We start from the raw sequence: 20,384 nt of genomic DNA, 5'->3' as shown, positions 1-20,384 counted from the left end.
GGTTGTCATCCTATGTGCTATGAGGTTCCTGACCCTACCTGCCTGACTTGGGCACTGACCTCAGGAGACAGTGGCAGCTGGGAGGATGCTTCACCACTGGCACCCTGGGCCCCTATTTAAGGTTCCCCGTCTGCAAAATGCTGGGAGGTTGCGTATTTCGTTAAAAGGGGGGAGGCCAGTTCTGTTGCTAGCTGCTGGTTGACCTTCTTCTCCTTCCCCCCTCAGCCTGGAGGGGTTTGTCAAAGGACAAATCAAAGAGGCTGGACCACCGCCTGGCATAGGCCCCAATGCTGCGACAGCAATCGCGCGGGGCGGCAAGAACGCAGCAGCTGGTGCTTCAAGGGTGTCCTCACGGCTGCCTGGCACCTAGGCTGCAAAGGCCCCCCGTCCATGGCTGTTCGAGAGCCGGCCGGAGGCAACCCTGGCAGTGGGTCTTCCCCTAACGGCACCCTTCCTCCCCCAGCGTGTCCCGGGGTCCTTGCCCTGCGGGTTCTGGGACTTGCACTAGAACTTGGGCGGCAGCACCGAGCTCGCAGACCTGGGCTCTTCGGCCTGTAGGCGCATGCGCGGCCAGCGCGCTCCCAGCAGTCCCCTCGCCTCCCCTTCCCTCCCCTCCCCCAGGAGACATTTTGGTCACGTCCCAGCAGCAGGTACCCGAAGAGCCAGGGTACGAGCGACCAGAGCCCTAGTCAGGCTCCTTCGGAGGGCAAGCATGGCGCGGCTTCGAGCGCTGCGAAGGGCAGCGGCCGGTATTCTTCCTTAAATTCCTTCTCCTGTGGCTTCTCTACTGGTAGGGAGCAGCTCCTGCGCAAGGGTAGATGCAGGCTCGGGGCGGCTCAGCTCCTCCTACTGCGGCGGGGGCGGGGGCGGGGGCGGGGGCGGGAGGGGGGAGAGGGGCGGACAGCCCAGTTAGCGAGGCGTCCACCACCTGCCCCTGTCAGGCGCGTTAGGTGTCGGCCCTGACCCTTCGGTGCACTTTTGTTCCCTCAAGAGATCTTACCCCCAGTGTCCGCTGTGACATTAGTTGGTTAATTTCATGTCACCTCCATGCACACTTGCATACACTTCGTAAAAGTTCGTGTGTAGAATGCGAGTTTGTGTGACCATTGGGAAGCAGTATGGATGCGTGCCTGTCATGCTTTGCATTTAACTCGTGGACGTGTTTGCCGGGGTTAATTTTTACTCGGGTGATTTACATGTAGCTAAAGACCAGTGAGCCTTCACTCTTCCTTATTAAGTGCATTCTCTCTCCCTATTGCCACCTCCAGCATGGCCTTGTTAGAGTATTTCTTAGTTGCTCAGAGGAATGGGGGCCCTGAACTAGATAATGGAAATTCAAATTTAAACAAACAAATCAGCAGACTTCTGATCTTGTCTTCTTATTCTTGATATTGGTCCCCAGAGTAACCGCTTTCAACATTTTCAGCTGTTTCTTCTAATGCTTGTTTCCCTTTTTCTGAATTATATACACTTTCTGGTGCTTCTTGATATTTTCAGTTACAGATAGTATCTGTTGCTTGGAAATTGAGGATATAGGTCTGTTAACATACCATTCACCCAAAATACACTTCCTTTCCCTCATCTGATAAATAACATTAAAATAGTTAAAATTTACACTATATTGATGTTTATGCCTTTGTCACTAATTACATTACCTTCTTACACACATAACTACACACACAACACATAACTAAACCCAATTACACAATAGTTACATTCATGCACACACTGAAGTGATATTGCTTATACTATTAAGGCTAGGGAATTATTAGAGGGCTGTCATCTGTGGTTGTATTGGTTGTGCCTTTGCAAAGACTTTTGAATCATCTGTTCAGAGGAAGGGAGGCTTTTTAAAATTAGTAATTCCAGAGGTAGTGAGTCAGTTTTTCAAGTTGATGGGTGTCCATATCTAACCAAGCAAGACAAAAAAACATCATCTGTGCCTGGACTGGATCTTTATGTTTAAGTTTTTTTCTTAGACTTTTTCTCCCTAGAATTCACAATTCATACCCTCATTCAACCCGTATTAATTAAACTCCTTTATGCTTCAGGCACTTTTACAAAAACTGGGGTGCAGAGGTGAACAAAACACAAAGTTTGTGTCCTCTTGGAACTTCCAGGTTAGGGGAAACAGGTAAACATATGAAGGAAAAACATGTTAGGGATTAATAAATACAATGAGGAAAAACAAGTAGGATATGGAGAATAGAAAGTGCTGGAGGGAGGTAGCAGAGACTGCTAGCTATTTCCCAATAGCCATTCTTCTCCCACCCCACCTTTTTTGAAAATTAGCAATACAACCCTTGCAGCTTAGTGCAGCCATGTGACTGAGTCCTGGCCAGTGGGATGTGTTAATGCATTTATGACCTACTCTAAGTGGTCTTAAAGCAGTTTAGGTTGTTGCCCTCTTTGTTTCTTTCTTATTTCTGCCTGCTGGAATGTGGATGTAATGGCTTGAGTTCTTGGACTATGAGGTAGAAACCACATGCTGAAGACGGCAGAACAAGAGAGAAGCAGCCTAGGTTCTGACACCATGGAGCACCATACCAGGAGCCCTGTATGAACTCCTTTTTTACTTGAGAAATCATTTTCTAGTGGCTTAAACCTATGATCTTAATCAAAAGGAGAGTAACTATTTTATTTCTCTTTTTCATTTGTTTCTATTATTTTCATTATACCTATCACTTATTAATCACCAAATTCTTTGCCAGAAAAATAAATTTCAGTATGATTAAACCCATTAATCAGCTTGTCAGTTTCATCTTCTGGCATTGTCTTTTGGGGGTCTTTTGTTTTCTTGCTCCAGTGTGGGCTAATCGTTCTCTAAGATAGCATGGTAGTAATTCTGGGATCTCCTCTCACTGATATCCTGGGGGTCTCATTTGCCTTGTGTTAGACCTCCTGTTGCCAGGATTTTATAGCTTTTTTTTTTTTTTTTTTTTACTCCTACATTTTGGAAAGGGTGCGTGGGAGTTAAACTTTTGAGACTTGCATCTCTAAAAATGTTTTATTCTGTCAACCCTCTTGATTCATATGTTGGTTGGGTATATAATCCAAATTCTACATTGGAAATAATTTTTCCTTATATTTTCAAAGGCAATTCTCCAGTGTATTATAGCTTCTAGTAAGAAATTCATAGCGTTCTGATTCCTAATTTTTTGTATGTGACTTGTTTTTCTTTCTTTTTGGAATCTTTTATGTTTTTTTCGTTTTCCCTGGGGTTCTGAAATTTCACAATTACATGCCTTGGAGTAGGCACTTCTTTCATCCATTGTTCCTCACTCAGTGTCCCCTCTTAATCTGGACACTCTTCAATCCTGAAAAATGTTTGTGTTTCTTGGAGATTTTTCCTTCTCATGTCAATCTCTGGAACTAATGTTTTTCAAACATTCTGCCTCCACTTGATCTTCTCACTTTCTTTTTCTACTATTTTACATCTCTACTTTTTTGGTGTAGGTTTTTTTGGGGTTAAGTACCACAATTTTATCTTCTAACTTATCTACTGAATTTTAAACTCCTACTTTCACAGTATTTATTTACAAGAGCTCTTTTTTTATCCCTTCCCCAGAACATTTTTATTTTTATTTTTAAAAATAATATTCTCTTTTTTTTTCATGGGTTAAATATTTCTGTATCTGTGGACATTAATTACAGGTATTTATTTTAGTCATTGCTTTAGGTCTTCTTCCTGCATTATTTCTTTTTCTTTCAAGTTTTATTATATTTTCTCTCATTTGATTCCTTTTCTCCCTTGTTACTAGGGTTTTTCCTATAATATTTTTATGTTTGTGATCCTTGACTATCAGTTCGTATTTTGGAGAGAGACAAAAAAAAAAAAAAAATTGACAGCTCTTTGAGTACCTGGAGGGGCGGCTGTCAAACAGTGGGCTTCACTGTAGGGTTTTCTGACTGGGCTGTTTCATCACTGGGGAAATTGCCCCATTTGCTACCATGGGTAAGTCATTTCTCTTAGTTACCCCTCCGAGGAAACTTCCAGGAGTCCATCTGTGAGTTATAAGCCTTACTGCCAGTTTCCTATGACTGAGGAGGGTAGAATGCTGAATATCTCAGTGCTTGGTTGGTAGTCATTCACATAATTTGTTTAAGACTAGTTTTGACACTTTCTGCCGTATCTGGTATTCCTGAATGTGGTTCAGCCTTTCAAGAACGTATTAAATAGGATAGGCTAAAGTGCTGTAACAAATAGACACCAAAATGTATGTCTCAAACACAGTAGGATTTTATTTCTTGTTCTTTAAGATCTAAAATGGGTTTTCCTAATTGGCAAGCAGCTCTTCTGTATGTGGTGAATTAAGGACCCAGGCTTCTCGACCCTGTGGCTCTGCCATCCCTAGAGCCCCATCATCAACTGCATCTAGTCAGCAGAAAGGGAGAGAGAATTTACAAGGGGAAAGTACTTACCAGATAGTGAAGAGTAAAATGCATGACTGTAACTTAGAGAGGGAAGACGCTGCTAAGTGCTGCGACAATTTCCTACTCACTTTCTCACAGGTTTTAATTATCCTCCAAACGCTGTGAGTTAAGCTTTATCTCCAAGTGAGAAAGGTGAATTTCTGAGAGAAGTAATTTTCTCAGGTTCACTGCTGCTCAGTGGCACATCCAGGGTTTAAAGCCAGATTTTAAAACCAGTTCAGTTTACCATTTATTTTAAATCAGTTGAGTAATCAATTCACTTTTTAATCTCTTTTAGCTTTACTTGACCATCATGGATTGCTTTTACAGCATCTTTATAATTTTTTATGCTTTATTTATTCTCAACATTGTATTGAGGGCCAGAGCATTAATGCAAGGGGCTGACAGGCTGTGTCCAAACCCATGGGGCCTGTTGTCTCTTTTGCCCCTTGTTAGGTCCTTCAGGATATTGCCTAGGATTTTCCCATACACACTTTATGACTAAACCTCACATGTCCCTCTATCTCTTATGAAGGTTGACAGACACATGGTTTATAGCAGATCAGCACTACACAGATTAAAATTCCTTCAGAAAATCATTCTGTGTTGTCTTTGCAAGATAGCTTAATGACATTAGTTGAAGTAGTCTTCATACTCAAGATGATTTTCTTCTTATATAGACACTGGATATTAAAAAATACAGTTCCCAGTTTTCCCACTCTATTGGAGTCATTGGAAGTTCACACTCAGCACAAAATAAACATTGAAAATAGCTAGAGAAAAGTCATAACTTTACAGGCTGCCTTAGTATAAATTCTATTTCAAAGTATATTTCATTGAATAAGGGTCCTGAGCTTGTGAGTGTTTTGGAATGAGGCCTGTTGGTAGATTCATGTGACTAGAGTCTCGTTTGTGATTACCTCTTCAATGAGAGCTAGGCCCTCATTTGGTTGGTTAATTCTTTCCTCATTCCTGTCTCGCTGACCTTCTCATTCTTAACCTAATAAACATTGATTATTCTCAAATCATATATCCTATTCCTCTCTCTTTCAGAGAACATCAATGATACCTATTTTGCAGACAAGAGAATATCAGATTCTAATGTGCCTGATATCATATAGGAGCTGTCGTGTATATTAATGTCTTTTACTTAATCTTTTCTTCCGTATTCTCTTTCATCTCACTTTGTGAAGTTCATATTTCCATTTTACAGATTAAAACAAAAACAGCAACCAAGAAGCTCAGAGAGACTAAGAGACAAAGGTAACAAAGTAAGTTGTTCAGATATGGTTCATTCATTTTAATACTTCCCAATAATCCAGTGTTTGAGTATAGTGTTGGCCTGTATCTGCGGGTTCTGCTTTAGCGGGTTCTGCACCTGAGGATCAAAAACATTAAAAAAAAATTCCAGACAGTTCAGAGAGGAAAAAACTTGAATTTGCTGCCGACAGGCTACTATTTACATGGCATTTACATTCTATGTACAGCTATTTCCATAGCATTTACATTGTAGTAGGTATTATAAGTATTCTAGAGATGATGAAGTATAAGGGGGATGTGCATAGATTGTATGCAAATACTACACTGTTCTCTATAAGGGACTTGAGCATGGCAGATTTTGGTATCTGCTGGGGTCTTGGAACCAATCCCCTGAAATACCAAGGGACATTTGTACCATAACTTTGTTATTTCTTCCCTATTGATTTTTAAGTGTTTCCATATGTTTATTTTATAAATAATGTTTCAGTGAGTAACTGGTACATGGGAGTAGTTGGCAGGTAAACATGGTCACCTAACAGCTTATTGGTGAAGACTTTTAAATACAAAGCCATCACTGGCACTTAGTGATCTTACACTAGTCAAGACCGAGCTCCAGTTAATACTTGAAAATGTAGATCCTATATGTGGAGCATGGCAATTATTGTTTCTGCTTATCTCCTACAGCGTATCAGTATAGGTCACTAGGAATCCTATATGACTCTGTATAATGGGTGTATAAGACCGTTCTTATAACAAGAATCTGTTAGAATTTTTGTTTCTGTTAGATTAATATGCTATACATTGTTGTTTTCCAGTTTACTTACAGCCAGAAGAATTTAACTTATTTGAGTAACTTCACACTAATATTTCTGCGTTTATTAAGTTTTCAAACCAAAGCAGTCCTTTTTGTGTGTGAGAATTTACAACCTGCTGGTCTTATAATGTCAAAAACTGAACCAAAGTGAACCCCATTAGGCTACTCTCAGACCTTTTTTTAATTAAACTAAACTAAATTGAATTAAATTAAATTCCATTTATTTATTTATTTATTTTTGGGCCGGGCCTTCCCCGACCAGGGTTTGAACCGAGGCCCCCTGCAGTGGAAGTGCAGAGTCCTAACCACTGGACTGCCAGGAAATTCCTTCTCAGACCTCTTTCAATAGTTTCATTTTGGTACCAGACTTTTTCATGAACTCAGAGAAATCAATTTTGCATTTGCACTGTCAGTTTTTTCACCTCAATGATGTTTTAACTCTGAATAAAATAATTTTATTTTATTTATTGAAAAGGTATTTTTCCCTGGGCTATTCTTCATATATTGCGTGTGTGCATGTGTGTGTCTGCCTTGATTGAGTCCTCAGTTGCATCAGTGAACCCTCAGATTCTCACTGACTTTCTCTTTGCAAGAACATGTTAGTGGACATAATTACGTCCATCTGTGTCATCTCTGCAATGTCCTCTGTCCCAGCCAGCTTTGTCGTGTTCCTGGTCCAGTGGTGCGTCAGCAAATGGAAGCACCTGTAGTTCATCAGCGGAGTGAAGCCCATCATTCTACTGGCTCTCCAATTCTGTCTAGGACATGGTAAGAACGCTGGTCTGCCGCTGCTTTATAAACCTCCATCAGGGCTCTGGATTGGATGGATGAAAGGGCCCCTGGCCATCACCAGGAAATGTTCTAGCTAGTCCAAAGATGAATGAAAGAGGAAAAGGCAGACCCAGTTGTACACTTTCATGTGACCAAACATGGCCTTAAGCACACGGCTGATCTCATGCCAGAGGAAATCCGTCCACACAGACTGCAATTCATACCATCACCACCTCATTCCCTAAGTAAGTGACAACTTTTCAAAAAACTGAGGTGGAAGACTCGTAGTCAAAACTCAAAACCAATGCTTCTAACATGTCTGATAGATTTTAGCCTTCAGAGTCAGGGTGTTCTTTGCCTTACTAGGAATTCATCTGTCCTTCAGATTCCTGAGGACCAGGTAAGTGAGAGGTGACCGTGCTTCCTGTTTTTCAGTTTTCCCATAGATAGCTAATTCATAATTTATTGTTTTTGCAGTATGTTAGAAACATAAAATAACATAGCTGTAAGTAAGTACAAGCTACCAGGAGAGCTTAGAAGTGCCAAATCTAGTTTAAGAAGGCTGAGGCACTCAACTAAAATAAAAACTAAAGTTGTAAGAAAATCCTAGTATGTCTGTGATGGTACTGAAGAAATTCTTATAAGGTTACTTGCAGGCTATTTACTTGAGGTGACAATATTTACAATAAAGATAGTACATTATTACTGTCTCATTACCTTATGGCAACACAACAATAGCTCCAGAGATGAGGATAAAAATATAAAACACAATAAAAAGAATCAGATTGTATATGTAGGCTTTTATTAGGGCAGACATTTCCATAATTATAAATCTCATTAAAACAAATAGATGACCTAACACAACATTGTAAATCAACTATACTTCAATTAAAAAAAAAACCAAATAGATGACCGAGTATCTTTATTAAACAGTGATCCAAAATGAAGTAAAAATTAGTAAAATTAACTGTAAATGAAGATACTGCAAGCACATAAACCAATGAGTTATCAATGTGCTTTAATACCAGGACCTAATAACATTGTTTTCCAAGTAATTAATTATTAATGTAAAAACCATAATTAACATAAATGACACAGATGATACTGTACTTTTCTGTAGTAAAGAAATGATTAATGGATTTTTTTATGGATCCCAATTGGTATTATAAAGAAAACCTTACTGAACAAAAACTTGTATAATCTCAGAAAAACAGACATGATGAAAAGGTTGATAATTTATGCATATAATTTAACGATACTATCACAGGTATGGAAATGTAACAATCATTTGTATGTAAGAAAATGGTATAAAAGCAGAGGGTTGTCAAAATAGAGAACAAGAGATATTCTGAAACAAATGAAAAATCAAGATACTGTAGTAATGGCAACTATTTTTAATGTGTGACAGATACTGAAATACCAAGGGGAAAATGAACAGACTGTTTCCTGAAGTGGTGGTGACAGTGGATAGAGAGTAGCTTTTAAAAAATGCAAGGGATATAGCAAATTAGCTTACCACCTCCTTCAAATAAAAGTCAGAATCTCTTGGAAGAATTTAAGCACCATTAACAGACACATGTTATGGCAGTTCATGCAATGCTTTGTATGTCCGTGGAAAACTATTCCAGTGGTGGATATGATGTAGGAATCAGAAGCATATTCTGCTGAGACACTAGGTAATTGACACTTTCCCGAACTGAAAAAAAAATTCATAAGAAGGTATATAAAGTTGTTGACTAAATGAAATTTGTTCTAAGAATAACTCGTACCTAGTGAAATAGCTTACCAGCTGCCACAACTCTGGGATCCTCATGAGACTGGTGTCTCCCAGCTGCTCGGCTATCCGCACTCGCGTTCCACCAAAGAACATGAACTGCAGAAATAAATAAACCAGAAATAGATTCTAAAGACTGTGGCATTACTCAAATAAGAAAGACAGAAATATTAATCAGAAACTGAAAGTCCTATTCTTTAAATCAAAATAGTGATTATCAAAAAGGTAGCACTAAGTATGTTAGTGATAAGATTTCAGAGGAGTCAAAGATTTGGGAGAGAAATTTATAAATTAATTAGTCAAACTGGTTTTATAGAAGAAGAAACAGAAGGATTTTACTTTATTTTGAAAAAGCAAGATTATAAAAAAATTATGCTCACCACTGAATATTTGGCTGATGCAGAGAAGAAAATTAAAGTAGCTGAAACTTAACCACCCAGAGAAAACCTGTATTAATATTTATTGTATTTCTTTTAAAAGATGAGAAATATAAAAGTAGGGTCTTACTGTATATTATACATTGTAATTGATTTAAAAAAGTCAACAATGAGAAGTTTCTATGACAATGCTATTAATTTTTAACATGTGAATTCTGTCCCATAGATATAACAACTTTTTATACCAGCCCCTTATTGTTGATTATTTATATCATTCAAAATAGTGTGGTATTCTACAAAATACTGAAATAAATGTTCTTTTACTTAAATTATTTAAAAATTTAAAAATAATTACAATGTAATACATGTTGGTTGTATAGATTTTGGAAAATGCAAATAAACAAAAAGAGAAAGCAGGAATAGTTTCTAATCCTACCACCCAGAATTCATCACTTTGCTATTCTGGTGTATCTTTTCCATATTTATGTATATATGTATGTATTTTTTTTTCTTTTTTTTTCTTTTTTTTTTTTTAATAATTATTAGCACCTTTAATTTTTATTTATTTATTTATTTATTTATTTGGCTGTGTTGGGTCTTCGTTTCTGTGCGAGGGCTTTCTCTAGCTGCGGCAAGCAGGGGCCACTCTTCATCGCGGTGCGCGGGCCTCTCACTATCGTGGCCTCTCTTGTTGCGGAGCACAGGCTCCAGACGCGCAGGCTCAGTAGTTGTGGCTCATGGGCCTAGTTGCTCCGCGGCATGTGGGATCTTCCCAGACCAGGGCTCGAACCCGTGTCCCCTGCATTAGCAGGCAGATTCTCAACCACTGCGCCACCAGGGAAGCCCTATATATGTATGTAGTTTTATATTTTTATGTATTTATAGGCACACAGCATATATGTTTATGCTTATATTAGACACATGATATATATGATATATGTGTGTCTGTTTGTGTATTACAAGTATATTATATACATAGGGTCATACTACATTGTTTCTGACAAAAACTTCCTTAGAGCAGCACCTATCATGTATATTTATAAAAATAACAATGTCAAAGACAAATCACTACTTACATTTATTGGGTGCTTCCTATGTTCTAGGCCTGGCTCTAAGCGTTTTGCATGTATTAACTCATTTAGTCTTCACAAGAATCCTAGGTGGTAGGTTATGATTATGATTATTTTATCAATGAGCAATGTAAGGCACAGAAAAGTTAAGTAACTCACTCCAAGTCACAAAGTTAGTAAGCGGTGGAGCTGGGATTCAAACCCAACCAGTCTGGATCTCATTATTTCCTCAGTGTAAACTCCTAAAATTAAAGTTAAGAGAACCAAAGGGAATATCTTATATAGGTACAGTATACATACTATAAGTTGTCCAGAAATGATGCACTGATTTATACTCAGCATATTACTATTTATTCCCTTTTCTCCACTGAGAATGAATTTAAGATTAAAAAGTGTGCACACTCATTTTCAGTTTTTTCTTATAAAAGTTATATATGTTCATTATAAAAATTAAAATACCACTTAAAAAATATTTTCATCATTCAAGTGACCACTATATATTTTATATTCTTTCAAATTTCCTTCCTGTGTAACTGAACACACCTATACAAATATGCATATTTCCTAGAATATTGGCAAAAATAGTTCTAAAATTAAGGCTTTTCATTTATATTGCTGAATTTTGTGGTGGGGAATTATTAAGCCAGTATATGCTACACAGTAGGGGTACTCATTTTTTCCCAGCTTCTCTGGTACTATATCTATATAAGTATGTCTTTATTTGGTGAAAATGGCATCTCCTTATAGTCTTAATCTACGTCTTCCTAAATATATATTTAGTAGTCATCTGTACATCTACCTTTGCATATGTTTTTACATTTCTTTTTGCTTTTGAATTTCATTTCTGGTGTCTTGGGGCATGCAGAAAGATTGAGCCTTTTTATAAAAAATTCATCACTTGATTTTTTTGCCTTCATTGTTTTCATTTGTGTTTTGGTTTAGAAATATAGTTCTCATCCATATTATTTTAAAAAAGCATCTAGTGGGACCTCCCTTGTGGTCCAGTGATAAAGAATCCACCTTCCAATGCAGGGGATGCGGGTTCGATCCCTAGTCAGGGAATTAAGATCCCACATGCCGTGGGGCAACTAAGCCCGCGCATCACAACTACTGAGCTCGCACGCCTCAATGAGAGAGCCCGCGTGCCACAAACTACAGAGCCCACGTGCCCTGAAGCCCTCACGCCACAACTAGAGAGAAGCCCGCGCGCTGCAACGAAGAGCCCGCGTGCCGCAACTAAGACCTGATACAGCCGGAAAAAAAATCTATATTTTATTTTAGTAATTTTATGACTTCTTTTCTTCTACATTGAAATCTATAATCCATTTGAATTTTATTTTAGCATGTGGTATGAGATAGACAGCTAATAATTTTCATAATTTTTCTCCTCTTCATATATTTTCCAGCTTGAAAATATTTTTTTTGGTATATTCGGATTCTTTTCTTAGGATATATTACTAGAAGTTAAATTTCTGGGTAAAGATCAGACGCTCAGTTTTGAATATGTTAGGTTTGAGATGTCCACTGGACATTCAAGTAAGGAAGTTGAGGAGGCAGAGGGAAGTAATGAATTAGCTATTCTTGGTCATTTATCCTTCCAGATGAACTATACATGCATTTTCTAGAGTTTGCCACAAAAAACTCTGTGAAGGGCTTCCCTGGTGGCGCAGTGGTTGAGAATCTGCTTGCCAATGCAGGGGACATGGGTTCGAGCCCTGGTCTGGGAAGATCCCACATGCCACGAAGCAACTAGGCCCGTGAGCCACAGCTACTGAGCCTGCGCGTCTGGAGCCTGTGCTCCGCAACAAGAGAGGCCGTGATAGTGAGAGGCCTGCGCACCGCGATGAAGAGTGGCCCCCGCTCACCGCAACTAGAGAAAGCCCTCGCACAGAAACGAAGACCCAACACAGCCAAAATAACCAAAACCAAACAAAAAAAAGACCTAAAGAAGAAATACGTGGCAAATATCTTTCTGAAAAAAAAAAAAAAAATGTGAAATTCAGATTGCAGTAACTTTCAAATTTAACATTAAAAGCCTCAAATAGGTGTTTATTAAATAAAGATATGTACTATCTATCTGTCTGCCATATGTTACTCTCAGTGGAGTGTTAGGAAGTCATTAATCATGCATATGCATTATTTCTAGCATATATATGAATATGAATATATATGTATACACATATATACATTCACCTACATATATATGAATGACACAGGAATAGAAAGACCAAAATGTTAACAGTATTATCTCTAAGTAGTGGAAAATGTTTTTTTTCCACCTTTGGTCATGGCCATGATATTTAGTCTCTGTAAAAATATGTATTACTTTTTCATTCAGAGACAAACACTCTATCCCAAGTAATGTTATTTTTAAAAATCAATAAAAATATATTTAGAGGAAAAACAAGATGAACAGATTTTTCTTAGGCTCCTTGCAGTTTTTTAATTTTATCATTTTGATGTATCATGGAAGAAAGCAGTTCAACATTTGGAAAAGCCTTCATAAGTGGTTAACATTCTAAATAAATAGTATGTAAAACAGGTATTTTCAACCCTTAAAATGACAAAAAAACCCTAAATATTTGGCAATAAAAATTAAATATATGGCATAATCAAAAACAGTGACAAAATACTGGAGGAACTTAGTAGGTCACCAGTACACTTTAAATTCCATAGAAGAAATGGACAACTATACCTCTGTTGAGTGCTCCATATTCTGTATGGAAAACGCCAACTAGTTTTGAGTAGCCTAGGTCGACATGGGCATTAATTGCTCTTCTAAATGCATCACCCCACAGAGCTGGCCCACCAGGTTTCATCTGAAAAGTTACCAGCTCGTAGACTCCTGGAATAGAGAGAAAATAATTACTTTATAAAAGATATTCAAGAAATTTCTCATCAGGTTAGTGTGGTTCCAGTGGAAGGCTAATCTACATATACAGATTTGGAGGATCAAACATAAAAATGTTTATGTATACATATTTATGATTTCTTTGCATTTCTTGCATTTTTCCTAGCTTTTATGTTTAGAAAGTCTTTCTCCATGTTTAAGGGTGAGTTATTAAGCTTATCATAGAGAACAAAGAACAAGGAAGCTATATTAAGCTCTTATCTGAACGATTTTTAATCTATAAAATTAGTTATTTAAACAAATATTGAGAATTTATGATAGGATTAGGATTTTTGAGCTGCCTGAGTCTAATTCTAGGTAAGAAATGAATAAGAAAAGTATTTTCTGATCTCATATATTTCCTTCTTTCCAATTCTGAGAGGAAACACTTTTTTGTTTGTATAATTTCCCCCTACAGGTTTCCATTTCTAACAGGAACAGCCAGCAAACAAAGGACCCAAAGTGATATGTGAGATTTTTGAGGGGAAAAAAAATGAAGAAGGTGGTTTTATTATTCCTAAATATCCAGGTAAACACTTGAAAATCAGTTTACCTTCTGGTCAGAAGTATGGAGCAGGTAGGAAAAAAAAAACTAGGGAACAAGTAGATTTGAGAAGTAAAAGGAAAAAAAGTACAAAGCAACTAAAGAATTATAAACAACAGAGGCAGATAACCAAGATGTGACACTGTTCTAGGAGCCACTAAGTTCACGTAGACAGTGCTGAAGGCTGAGGGGAGGTCCTGGTGGATAGGATCCAAATAAGACATTTCAAATCTCTTGTCATCTAAGATACACTACGAAGTTGAGATTATGGGGGAAAGAAAAATTAGTTTATGCTTTTAAAAAGTCTGCCTTTTGTTTAAAATTAGGTTGAGGTAAATATTTCCCTTAAGTCAGTAAGAAAGTGAAATCAGCAAGAAGATAAATTTTAATAATTACTTTCAAACTGAGAAATAAGAGGAAAACAAAAAAGTTAAACTACAGTAATTCAGCTTAACAGTTTAAATTAATCCATTCCCCCAAGTTTTACAAGCAAAGATATACTTACTGTTTTTAGATTAACTGTAATTTGTGTAAAAAAAAATACTAAATTATGAGAAAATATCATACATTATCCTTTTCCTACCTATACATGTGTTCTGTGTTCCAGATCCCCAACTTCTCAACCTTTCTTCCCATGTATTTCATATTCATATCTAAACTTTAACAGTTTTTCCAAATTGGAAAAAATTTCATTATTTAAGGCTCATTGTTTTAATTGTAAGCAAAGAGCTCAAATTCATTTTTATCTCTATAATCACAATATATTCCGATATAAAACAAAGGATTATTTTTTCCTATGGAACTTTAGTTTTTATAGCTTAAAATCTTAAGTATGTTCTTCATTAAAATTCAATGTAATTTAGAGAGATGAACTTACCTTCTTTGGGTGGTTTTTCTAATTTGCACCATGGCACCAGATAAGTAATTTCACTCTCTTGTTTATCAGTAAGACCCAAAATTGGAATGAGTAATTGTTCTCGCCATTCCTTATCATTGGCCAAGGCTTTCCGAACTTCAGTTTGCTGAGCAAAATTGTCTATGGGAATAACAGGAGTAAGAAAAATAAAATTGTTTGATTTAAAATCACCTGTACACCTTTAACATATATAATATTGTACATCAACTATACATCAATAAAAAAATAAAATCACCTGTACTTTTTCTGGGTTCCATTCAATTTAGCAAATGTTTATTGAGGCCACATAAGGACAATGTGTTATATCACTAGAGATACCAACATATGTAGTTAGTTGCTCATGGTCTAAAGGGGAGTGGCAACGTAAACAACCAATGATGACATATAATAATGGGCTTTATAGGTGCTACCATTTAGTAGGTAGTTGTGAGACTTAGGTAAGTTATTGGATCATTCTGTGCCTGTCTCTTATTCTGTGAAATAGGGATAATGATATAGTAGCTACCTCCAGGGCTGTTGTGAGGATTAAAAGAATTGGTATATGAAGGGAGCTTAGAACAATGTTTGGCACCAAGTGAGTACCCCGTATATATTATTTATTCTTATTATTTGAGGCATTTAAGTTATAGTGTTAGTTTAGAGAAAGACTGTTTCTTTGGTAGTGCTGGTGGTGGGTAGTCAGGTCAAGGTACAACTGAATTAAATTTAACATAAATGAAATTAAGATTTGCTTTTTCAGCCTCTTTGAACAAACAGCTTCCAAAGAAACAGTGCTAATTCTCTTACTTATTGACACCCATTCTTTTTACCCAGTACTGTTTCTCTTCTGTTACCCAAACAGGTATATACATTTAATAACGTATAGGCCTAGCACTATATTTATTATTAGGGCCTAAGGTTAATGGTAAAAGAGTTTTCTATGGTTTATGCTAGAGATAAGGAATAATATCTATCTTAGAGCTTAAGTAAGTTATATCATGATCTTACTAGTAATTTTCTTAATGGGACATAATTCTCCTTGTTGCACATTAAAGCATAAATTGTGTTTTAATGGGGTTTGTCCTATTACAACAGGGAAATCCTCTAGACTATGGCCATGTTAAATATAGAATGAGCACTTTTCACAATAAAGTATGTGATGAATATTAACTTTGGACACTATTAATGACTCTTAACTTGATGACCAGACACTAAATGAAATTACTAAAAGTTCTCTGGATATCATCAAGTCCTATGTGGACTTCAGAAAGATTGGACACTGGAGTAACAATCTGGGGATTCCTGTAACCTGTTCTTCGTTTTCTACTAAACCAGCAGTAAGTCAACTTCAATATGGGGAGAATTCTAATTCCTTTGCCTTCACTTCCCTAGAGCAGTGTAATGATAGTGAATTCCCTGAAACCTTGGGGTACAAAAACAAAAGTGGTTCCCTAAATTTAACAAATTATTCAGTCTGAGTTGGGTGAGGCCTGGAAGTTAACTATTATCCCCATGAACCTCAACTAAACTAAATTAGAAATACTGAATTGTTTCTACTAAAATCCTGATATCCAGTTGCAGATTCAACAATAAGAAAAAATAACTCTCCCTTTTATTATCTTTACCCACTTGGGCTCTTGCAATCAATGCTTTAAATTTTTCATAAATGATCTATACAATAAACCATTCTATGTTCTTTCTGAGCATTAAAGGCTAGTTCACAATTTCATGATTTGAAATATGAGATGTCACACTTTCCCAATGATGATACCTAGGAATTTGGGCAAAAGTTGTTAGAGGTACCAGTGGGAGGAGTAATCACTGAATTCATTTTTTGTTGTTGTTGTATTTGTTGTTCCTCTCTTTAAAAGTTGAATTTAACCTGTGTGTATTTATAGTAACATAGACCCAAGAGGTAAGTGTATTGTAACATTCAAAAGAGTGAAAATCTATACTGAATACTTAAGCTGGAAAAATCATACCATACTTCCAAATATGAAACACTTTATCAATCCTGCCTCCAAATTCTACACTCCAGGATCCAACCAATTCAGAGTGAGCTGTCTGAAGATGTATGTTTTTCTTAACATTTTCCAGAAACTCATTCATCTTTGAAGGTTTAATGCAATAAGTACGAAACTCATAGAATGTTCCATCGTATTGTCTGGGGCCCGTAGCAAAAGATGAACACACCTGAAGAAACATAAGGCAAATTTAAGTATTTGGGGACCTTAAGGCTTATAATGTTACAACCAAATCTGAATCTGCAAAGAAGGGACACTCATTAGACTCATACTCCATGTTTGTACCTCTGTTGTCATCTCTCCTTAGAATTTGCTGAGAGATGTCAATAAAGATAAGTACTCTTAAGTGTGCTGAATATACAAATACTGCTTCCTGGCAGGGGTCCCTTAGCCACCTTTTCATGAAAAGTTAATCATAAGAAGGCACTAGGGTCTTAATGAGAGTCCTTTATCCAAGAACTACAACTAGGATTCTAATTAATTACAAATGGTTTACCTTATTTATCCAATATTCTATCTTTAGTCAATACTGTATGTGTTACAGTTATATATTTAAATGAACTTTATAAAATATACAGGTGTTCTGGCAGGAATGATGGAAATACGTTTACTTGCAGAAAAACCTTCTTTAGGTTTTTTTTAAAAATGTAAGTTTCAATTCAGGTCAAAGTGTTTTCCAAATTCAATGAAGTACATCACTGGTAAATAATAGAATTGGAATGTAACTAATGCTAAAGGGAATCCATAATCTATTAAATTGCACTATAACGTGGTAGACTGTATGAATTCTATAAAGGAAAAATCAACAGGTCAGAACTGTCTGAATCATTATTAGGTTTAATTATAGATGCAGTGTGAAGAAGGGCATTTAATCCATCCAATTATACTAAGTTGATGGAAATATCCCTTAAGAACCATTAGTTCTTTTTGTATTAGAGGTATGGTCACTATATACATTTTTGCTGTGTTTAATCTTCTGAGTCTTAGTGAACTGAACTTTAGGTAGGAAATTACCTGCCAGAAATTATCCCCTGTGAATGTAAATGTGTGTGTATGTAAATACGTATATGCACACATGTATACACACACACTCATATGGCATTTGTGTTTACAATTTCATGTTATTGTAGTTTTGGGTATCATGTGCCAATTCCTGAAGCTGATTAATCAGAATTATCTAATACAAATGTTGGTACAAACAAAGCTATGGACGAATTTGGGGCTTATGTTGACCAGCTGATATGTCAAATGAAACCAGTAGGCTCCTTTCTCTGACGTATTTTTGGTTATAACACACAGTTGCCTATATATGTGATTTCATTGTGCATAATGTCATATTTATAATTATCTACTTGAGTTCATTCCCCTCATGTCCCCTATGAGTTATATTCCTATTGCCCAAGTGTCTAAGCTTACAATGAAAGCAGGTATTCCCACCAAAAACAACTGCAGCCAGCTACTCCTACTTTTGGTGGACATGTTTTTTTGTGTCCTTTTAACCAAATACTAATAAGACAATATTACACAAATAAACAACTGCCTGGTATACTAGTTTAATAAGTATTATAAATAAAATATATCAGAAAATGAGCCAGTGGGGTATTTGTTAACAGTTGCTTTTTTAGTTGATTTTTCAGGAATTTGTATTGATACTTGGAAACAAGTATGTGGTTAAGGCACATAATTTTGTAATCTTTCACAAGAGAAAGAAACAAGTAACAAAGGAAGCCCAGGGAAAGGTTAAACAGCAGTTGAGATAAGTACGTGTGTGCTCGGGGGAGGTGATTTTTGTTGTAGGGCAGAAACTAGAACTGTGCTGGGAGAAGAATCATGAGTACTTCAAGCTCCCTTATATTCATGTCAGGGCTCATTTTCAGCAGCAATAACTTCCAAGTCACCTATAAGACGGCATTTGATCGACATTTAGTAAAGTCAAAGTTCAGAATAAAGTTGTAAGGAATAATTTTGGCCCTGCCCCAGTAGAGAGAATCAGTATAAAGGCTGTATTGCTAATTTTGAGTGAAGGGGCCATTATGGCTCCTCTTTAGTCTTTACAGGAAGTCAGTCTCTATGTAAATTCCCTTCTTGTCCTATTGCTTGAGAAAGGAGTACAAACCTAAACATCAAAAAACAAGAACAAAACGTCTCTAGCTTAGATTCACAAAATAGGACAATCCACGACAGTTAAGGCCGAATCACAAAAATCTATTTTGTACATTTCTCATTTAACTTTTTAAATTTATTTAATTATTATTATTTTTTATATGTCAATCCCAATCTCCCAATTCATCATTTCTCATTTAACTTTAATGAGGTTGTCATCATCATATTTTCTAGGAAGTTCTCGACCCTGCGTGACTTGCGCACTGACTGTAGGAGACAGTAGCAGCTGGGCAGATGCTGCACCACCTGTACCCTGGGCCCCTCTCTGAGGTTCTCTGCAAAATGCTCAGAAGTTTTACTTCATGTATAAGGGGGAGGCCCGTTCTCTTGCTAGTGTCAGATTGACCTTTTTCTCCTTCACCCTTCAGTCTAGAGGGGCTTGTGGCTTGTCAAAAGTCAATAGAATAGGCTGGACGAGAGCGTGGAACAGGGACCAGCGCGGCGAGCCCAAAGGCGCGGGGCGACAAGAACGCAGGAGCTGGCGCTTCAGGGGTGGCCTCAAGGCCGCCGGGCACCCAGGCTAGAAAAGCCCCCCGTCCACGGTTGTTCCCGAGCCGGCCGTAGGCGACACAGGCAGCCGGTCTTCCCCTAAGGGCACCCTTTCTCCTCCTGCGCGCTCCAGGGTCCTCGCTTCCAGGTGCTGGGACTTGCTCTACAAGAAGGCAGCAGCACAAGGCTCCCAGGTCAGGGAGCGCGAGCCGGGTGGTGCGCCTCCCGGGCCCTCCCCTCCCCTCCCCTCTCCCAGGGATCATTTTGGGCGCGTCCCCGGGGCGGGTACCTGAGGCGCCAGGGTCCGAGCGGCCAGAGCCTTAGTCAGGCTCTTTCCGAGGGCAAGCATGGCGCGGCTTCGACCGCTGAGGGCAGCGGCCGGGATTCTTCCTTAAACTCCTCCTCCTCTGGCTTGCCGACTAGCAGAGAGCGGCGCCTGCACTACTGCCGGACGCAGGCTCGGGGCGGGGATCCGCGGGTCAGCTCCGCCTCACGCCCGGGGTTGGGGCGCGGCTGGAGAGCTCAGTGCGTAAGGCGTCCGCCCGGGGCTGGTCTCAGACGCCTTTGGTGTGACCTCTGGCCCTTCCTGGCTCCTTTGTTTCCCCAAACGTTCTTACCCCCATCGTCAAGAGTGATATTAGAATTAGCTGAATGCTGAGGTCGTTCCTGTGCCACCTGTCTGGACACATCGCCTCATCTCCAAGAGCTCTTGCATACAATCAGTAAAAGTTCGTGTGTAGAATGAGAGTGTGTATGACCATTGCGAAGGCAGTATGGATGCGTGTGTGTCATGCTTTGCATTTTTTTTTTTTTTTTACAACAACAGTAAATATTTTATTTTATTTATTTTTTTTTTCACACACACACACTGTATTTTATTTTTACAAGAGATAAATCGAC

The 20,384-nt window shown here is 37.9% G+C and overlaps 1 protein-coding gene and 1 long non-coding RNA gene across 7 annotated transcripts; one reads left to right on the top strand and one right to left on the bottom strand.

The window, feature by feature from the left end:
* The first annotated feature begins 602 nt into the window (after positions 1–602).
* Positions 603–15,662, top strand: LOC132367236 (uncharacterized). Of its 5 annotated transcripts, none has more exons than XR_009503738.1 (4): positions 603–790; positions 5,627–5,684; positions 7,142–7,255; positions 13,788–15,662. It is a non-coding gene; the product is annotated as an uncharacterized LOC132367236 (long non-coding RNA). The 5 variants fall into 5 exon arrangements; XR_009503736.1 differs by lacking the exon at positions 13,788–15,662 and adding an exon at positions 12,081–12,553 and having other exon boundaries at positions 603–749; XR_009503737.1 differs by lacking the exon at positions 13,788–15,662 and adding an exon at positions 12,177–12,553.
* LOC132367234 (protein NipSnap homolog 3A-like) lies at positions 8,057–19,941 on the bottom strand. Of its 2 annotated transcripts, XM_059925211.1 has the most exons (7): positions 19,774–19,941; positions 16,791–17,001; positions 14,791–14,949; positions 13,175–13,324; positions 9,413–9,459; positions 9,045–9,131; positions 8,057–8,954 (listed from the first exon to the last, which is right to left on the bottom strand). In XM_059925211.1, the coding sequence occupies exons 1-7, from the start codon at positions 19,831–19,833 to the stop codon at positions 8,931–8,933; spliced, it is 738 nt and encodes a 245-aa protein (XP_059781194.1). In that variant the 5' UTR covers positions 19,834–19,941; the 3' UTR covers positions 8,057–8,930. The 2 variants fall into 2 exon arrangements, with proteins under 2 accessions (XP_059781194.1, XP_059781193.1); XM_059925210.1 differs by lacking the exon at positions 9,413–9,459.
* Positions 19,942–20,384: the final 443 nt, after the last annotated feature.

The sequence above is a fragment of the Balaenoptera ricei genome, chromosome 6 (assembly GCF_028023285.1).
Source record: "Balaenoptera ricei isolate mBalRic1 chromosome 6, mBalRic1.hap2, whole genome shotgun sequence".
Taxonomy (NCBI): Eukaryota; Metazoa; Chordata; class Mammalia; order Artiodactyla; family Balaenopteridae; genus Balaenoptera; species Balaenoptera ricei.
The sequence above is the reverse complement of the archived record's forward strand: the minus strand, read 5'-3'. Positions and strand labels throughout refer to the sequence as shown.

Bases quoted from the DNA above. Each gene is read 5' to 3' on its own strand.
- LOC132367234 (XM_059925210.1), bottom strand. From the start codon at position 19,833: ATGCTTGCCCTCGGAAAGAGCCTGACTAAGGCTCTGGCCGCTCGGACC. The intron at 17,002-19,773 runs GTACCCGCCCCG...ATGTTTCTTCAG, and splicing joins CTCGGACCCTGGCGCCTCAG to GTGTGTTCATCTTTTGCTAC. The intron at 14,950-16,790 runs GTATGATTTTTC...TTATTCCCATAG, and splicing joins GTTTCATATTTGGAAGTATG to ACAATTTTGCTCAGCAAACT.